Here is a 7,500-nt window from a genome sequence, read left to right as displayed (position 1 = left end):
ATTGTTGCTAATTTGAGGGCGATCGATATCGATCGAAGTGTTTACTTCGGACTTCCTGATAACTCAGGTCATGTTTCCTATTTAACTGTGGTTCGTTTTTGCACAAAGGGTTGGTGCTGGGTTTTGTGCTACAAGGGAGTGGGCTTCCGATTTTTTCTCCTTTCTCTTTTCCCAGCTTTACCAATTTTTCACCACCTTTTTGTAGCTCTTTCCCCCTGAAAGAGCAATGAAGGAGGCATACCCATCACCCATGTTGTGAGATAAGTCCAGAAATGCCCTTTAATTTTTTTAAAGTTCCTGATATTGTTAAACTGAATACATGTATGCTCTTTTATGATTATTCTCACCATGAAAACTTTCCTAATATACCTGTTTCATTGGTATCTGAGCTACATAACTACAATACCCGCAGTGCATCATCCAATCAAATCTTCATACCTTCATTTCGAACTAATCTTAGGAGATTTTGCCCCAGCATTATTGGATGTTTCTTTTGGAATAATATCCCGGATTTCATTAGGGACAAACCACCTAAAAAATTATTTAGAAAGGCACTTTTGCGCTGGTACCTTGATCAATACTAATGAAACTTTACTTTATTTTTTTCTTTTTTGTTTTAATAAAAATCTCAAGTAACAAATTAAAAAATTATAAAAATAAATTAATTAGATGCATCATGGTTTCAACAAGCGTCACGAAGTATCCCCTTGCTTTTCCCCCCAACTTCAATATCACTCGTGTCTCCGAATATTTATTTAACAATTATTCCCCGAATGCGAAGTGATTATCGGTAAATATTCACCGATAATCCCTGAGCCTGAGGCGAATAATTGTTTCAGTATAAATACACAGGTGATTATTTCAAAAAAGAGAAAAAAAAAAAACATTTCGACGCGAAATCATCTTCACTTACAGTGGCAAAACGACTACTGGCAGCCATTTTGTCCGTCGAGGTGATTATCGGCTGATAATCCGAGATAGCGAGCCAATGAGAGCGCGCGATTTTGTATAATCACCTGTGCGTTTATACTAAACTTAAGACAATTAACGTCGCAAATGCTGCTCCTCAAGCAAGGATAAAACCTTAATTACCCTAAGCTTAAAAAGACGCAAACCTTTATCCTTATCTTATTGCTGAAAACTGAATAGGTAGCAAAGGCTTAGACTTTAACGGGACACTTCGTGTTGGATGTCAAAATTGGGCGTGCATCTAAAAGGCGCATGTCTGGACATAAGTGACTTCTTCCCAGGTACCTCTTAGGATGACCTCATCGTGTGGGTTTGGTAAAAACCTTTGACATCATGGCCTGTTAAACTATGGAACAATTGCCATTAAAAGGTCGGACTTTGCACTTGCACTTCCTCATGCAATTATTGTTAACACTAAGGGTGAAGATGAAAACAGTGTTTCTGAGTGGGGTGCAGGGATGGCGCAGTGGCGTAGCACTCGCCTCCCACCAATGTGGCCCGGGTTCGATTCCCGGACTCGGCGTCATATGTGGGCTGAGTTTGTTGGTTCTCTACTCTGCACCGAGAGGTTTCTCCGGGTAATCCGGTTTCCCCTCTCCTCAAAAACCAACATTGGACTTGATTTACTTTCATTGTTAATTTCAGTTTACAGTGTCCCCAATTAGCGCTCCAGCGCTAGAACGACTAGACACTTAAATAAAGTTCCTTTCCTTTCGCTCACTAAGCTGTCATTGTTACTATGAAGATCTGGACAAGAGTGCTTCGTTTTTCACTGAACTTCTTCAAGATGAATTTCAATTGTCTGAATTACGTGGCACGTAAACGCTCTTCATGACGTACCAGATGCAAAAACTGCCATCCTGCTTCCCAGGAAATGATAATGATCGAAAAAATGATGGCCTCAAGCCCCAGGAAGGGACCAAAGCCCTTACCGACAAAATAAAGAAGTCAACTTGACAGAGGCTCTAAAAACTCTTCGAAGATTCCAGAAAGGTACAAAAATGTCTCATGAAGTGCCCAAAGCCAAGACCAAGCTTTCATTTCGACGTTTGCGTGTTCCACCTGGGTGGAAAGATCGGCAAGAAAGTAACAAGTGGCAGACTCTATGAGAACACTATTAGGTCCCAGAGAAAAAGTCTTGAGGGGGTTGATCCAGGCATAGCTGAGGTCTCGAGATCCCTGTTTAACAAATGATTGTGCGAGACTAAAAAGCGCGAAATATACAAACAGATCCAGAGTCTAATTCTTTGTTGTTGAAGTATGCAGATGATTCCACTCTAATTATTCCTGTTTGGAAGGAAAGTGATAGTAATACTGCAACTCCTGTAGTCAACAACTTTATAGAATGATCAATCAATAATGATATGAAATGTAATTTCTCTAAATGTAAAGAAATGGTTTTTTGAAAGAAAGGTTACAATAATGTACTACTGTAGAGACAGTACAGAATATCCCGCAAAATCAAGAACTATTTATCTTAGGGGTTACATTTCAGGAAAATCGTAGGTTCTCTATTCATGTCAAGAATAAGGTGTCCGCAGCTAATAAATGTCTATACATTCTAAGAACTCTAAGGAAGGAAGGGCATTGTCAAGCGGAGTTGGACAACTTATTCAGCACTTACGTTTTGCCTAAGCTTATGTACGGAATATCTTTATACGGTTCATCTCCACCAGAACGTAATACCATACAATGTTTCCTTGATCGTTGTCGTAAACAAAGATATACGTCCTCTTCTGTTTCCATTATTAATTGCTTAGAAAAGTCCGATAAAGGTATTTTCAAGAAATTAAGCGAGTGGGAAGGTCATCCTTTACATCACTCCCTTCCTAGGATTCACCCTGCTACCCTTAAGATGAGACAAGTCAAGCCTAGTACATTTCCATTTTGTAATACTGAGCGTTTTAAAAATGTTTTTATTAGTTTTCATTTCAATTTAGCTATTAGAAATTAATGCATATTTCGCGCTTTTTTAAGTATTTAATAGTTATAATCTGATGTAACACTTGATATGTATTTTATTAGTGAAATAAAGACTACTACTACTACTACTACTACTACTACTACTACTACTACTACTACTACTACTATTACTGAAATAAAATGTTTTGACCTGGACATCGGTCAATGAAACCCGGTACGCATTTGAAAATAGAAATGCATAAAATCTTAGGGATCATGTCATCAACTGTTTATGCAAAATTGCCGAACAACAAACATTGATTATGTCCATTTCAAGATCTTGATGGTCAAGCATGTGGCCAATGTAAAAAAGTTATAAAACACACTGCCTCTAACCCTGAAGACAAACGTGGATCGTGGCCACCGTGACAAAAATCATGCAAGCCAAGAAACGTTTCAAACTGCAATCTCCTGGAATACCTTAATACAAAGCAATCGAGTCGCCGGTTACTAACTCGATTGCCGGCATTCAGTTCGTAAAAAGAAAAAAACAATCTGAAAATTTGTTAGAAACTTCTCGAAATATAGTTTTGATGTTTTGACGAGTGATACGATGACATGCTCATCCTCTACCAGATGTATGACAAGGGATGTAAAGTCATCAATGAGATGATGCGTCAGCCTGAAATCACGGGACCTCAAATTCATTGTCAAATGTTGTTTCCTTCCACAACCAATGGCTCTCTTTCCCAGCACGGTTAGTCTCCAGGAACTGAGAAAGTGGTTCCTACATTTTTTTCGCAAAAACAGAACCCAACCAAACGTAAGCGGGTTTCCATGACGACTAAAGACTTCCTTGTAGAAAGGGTCAGTAAGTGTTCATAGCGTACATAGCATAACGCTTGAAAGGTCGATAGGTAGGCCAGTAAGCTCCTAGGAGGAAATTGATGCCTATTGGAAGTCAGACATGCGTCTTCCGTGGAAGGGTGCAATTTTTAACGTCTTCCTTAAGTGTATCAGCATAATCACTTTTTTGTATATTCGCTACTTTCAAAAGAAGTGGTCGCAGTCCTCCACTGCCCTGGCTGCCCTTTTTCTTTACCTCCTATGGTCATTTGGGGCAGCCTGTACTCTTCTTTATTTGGCGAATTTAATGCAGGGGATAACCCTGCGATGGATTGGCATCCCATCCAGCTCAGGGGGGAGCAGAAATACTCCTAGTCGCTGGATACTACAGAAACCGGGATAAGCTCCGCATTAAGGGACCCCTTGGCTAGTAGCACTTTTATGCATTTATATAGTTACTGTAATGAAAATGATTGTTCACATCTTCTAAATTCCAAAGAATTAATTCCCGCTATGGACAATATACAGTTGATATCTAAGTCGCTTCCGACACTTAAAATAATCTTCAATGCATAATGATTAGAAGCTTCAAGTTTATTAGCTAGGGTTTTGTGTATTTGTAATAAAAGTGGACTGCAGTATTCCAGATGGGGTAAAATATAACACTTGTAAAAATTTAGTGCATCATCAGGAGGTACCAGTCCAGACCGATTTTAGCAAAGACCTTCTTTAAGATGGCAGATGTGTAGGCCTTGAAAGAGAGTTTTTTTTAATCAATGTGGACACCAAGGATCTCTAGAAAGCTTTTAATTTCAGTGATAGGATTGCCAATACTAAGGACAGGTTGGTAGTTAAAATTTTCGAAAATAATGGCTTGAGTTTTGGTGGGATTTACTGAAACTGAACTGAAACTGAAAAACTTTATTTAAACACGTGACACTGATGAGCCTAAAAAAGGACTCGTTACAAAAATGTACGTGTATCTACAATAGAAAGAAAAAACTAGACTAAGAATCTATAATAAAATTACCTATCCATACTATAAATTTAAAATAGCATCTAATTAGAGCAGGAATCACAAAGACATTCGTCCTGGCTCAACTTAAGTTTCTTTAGTTTGGCCATAAAATTCTTAAGGTTTGGGGCCTCCCTAACATGCAAAGGTATCTTGTTCCAGAGGCGGCACGCAATATACGAAAAAGATCTGTGTTTAAAACCAGTATTAGGGGCCGGCTGATCGAGTCTGCTACCATTGCCGCGAAGATTGTATGCACAGTTTTTGATTCTAAACATACTACTTATATAATTGGGATAGCTTTTGTACACAAGTGTCAGAGCTTGGACCAGGCGCCTATGCTTAATGGAATCTAAATTATACTGCAACATGATCTGCTCGTAACTAATAGACTTAGGTAGATTGAAGAGAGTTCTAAGTACGTAATAATTGGCATTTTCTAACTTATCAGATAAAGTTTGATTAATTCCTATTAGAAGAGGACTACAATAGTCAAAATGAGGTAGAATGTGCGACTTATATAGTTTAACCGCAGTGTCACTATCAATAAAATTCCTAATTCTGCGCAAGGCGGCTATCTTTGCATGAATTTTACTAAGAACCAATTTAATATGTGAGGAAAAAGTGAGCTTATTGTCAATCGTCACTCCCAGCAACTTAAGTTCATCGATAGTCAGAATATGATTTGACTTTAAGGTGAGCTCATAATTATAGTTGGATTTGCCAACAATCATAGCCTGCGTCTTAGTGGCATTGATGGTGAGGTAGTTATCTTCAAGCCAATGTGATAATCTCGCCAGGTCACTATTGATGTAGAATTCCAAGGTCGCAGGTGAGTTACTAGCAGCATAACCGGTTGTGTCATCTGCGTAGAGCCTCAATTCCATATTCTTGGTAATACGGGTTATGTCATTAATATATATATTAAACAAAAGCGGTCTCAGAAGAGATCCTTGCGGGACACCATACTGTTACTGTCAGATAATTGGAAGAAAACCAGGTAGATAGTTTCTGAAGATCCTGAATCAAGGAAAGTTCTAATGCCGTAGTGTTGGGAGCTGAGGTGTATGCTGTAGTACCCTTGAAATAGTTGGTTTCTCCTACGCTTCCCGAGAGAGAAACCACTGCGAGCAACCGTTTGATTTTCCGTCGAGCATGTGCGAAGTACGAAGTACGTCACACCCCACGTGATGTATTTGACATCACTTTGCGCGTATTATTTCGCGGGAAATCACTACACAGCAGGCTAGCCCGAACGCAACAGTTACGTAGCTGAACGCACACGCAAGCGCCAAAACAAGGTTAGTAACGGTTACTCGCAGTGGTTTCTCTCTTGGGAAGTGTAGGAGAAACCAACTGCTCGCAGGGTAATGTTGTAGTGTCATCAGCTATAAGCCAGAAGCAATGGAGAATGATTTTACACTGATACAAACAGCCTCCACGGTTATACTTTCGGAAGAATGGATATCGAGAAAATTAATAATGGTAATTGAACTGAGTGGAGTGCGATTTGGTCTGAAATCATACGTTTGCGCGACACGAAGTTCAATTACCACATTATTACATCCATTTACAAATCATCCTTTTTTTAAAATTTTATTTAAATTTTAAAACACCTACATTTACAATAATAAACACTACATAGACTACTTATAACTTACGATACTGACATTAACAAGAGATACTATATTTACTGACATATTGTTTACAAACAATGATTACAGTGCTTACAATATTCTTGTTGCCTAACTAGCTTACAATAATAAGGCTTTGAATAACATTAAGCAACCAACACAATAAAGAATTTACTAAAGGCACACGGACTCCTGGGCGTACGACGGCTCTGTGGTTAATTTACTCTTTAGTAGAATTTTAAATGCTGGGAAGCTAAGAGGTTCATTTTCCTTGGAAGCGGTGTACATATAGAAACGTGCCACTATCAGGCAAAAATTAAGAGTGCGAAAAGAAAGTTTTTCAGGGTGATGTGCATAAATTTTATCTGTAACCGTTAGAGTCACCCTGGGCGCATTTTAAGAATTCCACCAAGAGGCAAAGGAGTTCCAAAACGTATCGACGTACTGACATTCTACCAATAAATGTATTAGGGTCTGTTTACTTCCACAAGCTTGGCACTTATCATTTTCGACAATTTTAGCCCTGAAGAGTTTGTCGCGTGTGTAAATGATGTTGTGGTTTATAATGAACTGAAACGTGGACAGCTTCATATTTTTAGAGACTTTAAAAGGGAGGCTGTATAACGCAGAGATGTGATCAGTGAAGGCATGCTTCTGATGTAGGCTTTTGAAAGATTTTTGAAATGTAGGAAGAACGGGCATACTGACATGTCTAATTTCCTAGATCACTTGGGGAATGGAGCAAATTCATCTCACAGTTGTCAACACCACTGATTAAGGTTTCCCTCCTACTTGCTGGGATCGCATTACATAAGCTAAGATACCGCAGGAAATTTGTTTTAATCGTGTACTTCCTCGTAAACTCGGAAAAAGACATGAGTTTCCCTTCTTTATTTAATATATCTGACAAGTTCCTTACACCAGCGTTATACCATTCTTTGTAAAACACAGATTTTCCGCCATTAATTGTATAAGGTGATTGTTCCACAAAAACTCGTCTTTTATTTCTTTTCTCGTCTTAAGAGTATGGCTAACAATTTCTTCCCAGGCACCTAATACGTCTTTGTAGAATTGTGGTAAAAACGGAAGATCAGGTAAAGTTTTTGGCGAGAAGTTGCATTTAAATAACAAGGA

The 7,500-nt window shown here is 38.6% G+C and overlaps 2 protein-coding genes across 2 annotated transcripts in view; both read right to left on the bottom strand.

Annotated features, from left to right (window-relative positions):
• Positions 1 to 7,500, bottom strand: part of LOC138022204 (organic cation/carnitine transporter 2-like) — a 205,840-nt gene that overhangs the window by 120,043 nt on the left and 78,297 nt on the right. The gene's annotated exons all lie outside the window — the stretch shown is intronic.
• LOC138020410 (uncharacterized protein B0403.1-like) lies at positions 4,777 to 5,619 on the bottom strand. The gene has a single exon (XM_068867400.1). It carries the CDS (start codon positions 5,617 to 5,619, stop codon positions 4,777 to 4,779), a length of 843 nt encoding a protein of 280 aa, XP_068723501.1.

This window comes from Montipora capricornis, chromosome 10 (genome assembly GCF_036669925.1).
Source record: "Montipora capricornis isolate CH-2021 chromosome 10, ASM3666992v2, whole genome shotgun sequence".
Classification (NCBI taxonomy): domain Eukaryota; kingdom Metazoa; phylum Cnidaria; class Anthozoa; order Scleractinia; family Acroporidae; genus Montipora; species Montipora capricornis.
Note: the sequence above shows the minus strand (reverse complement) of the source record. Positions and strands in the feature narration are given on the sequence as shown.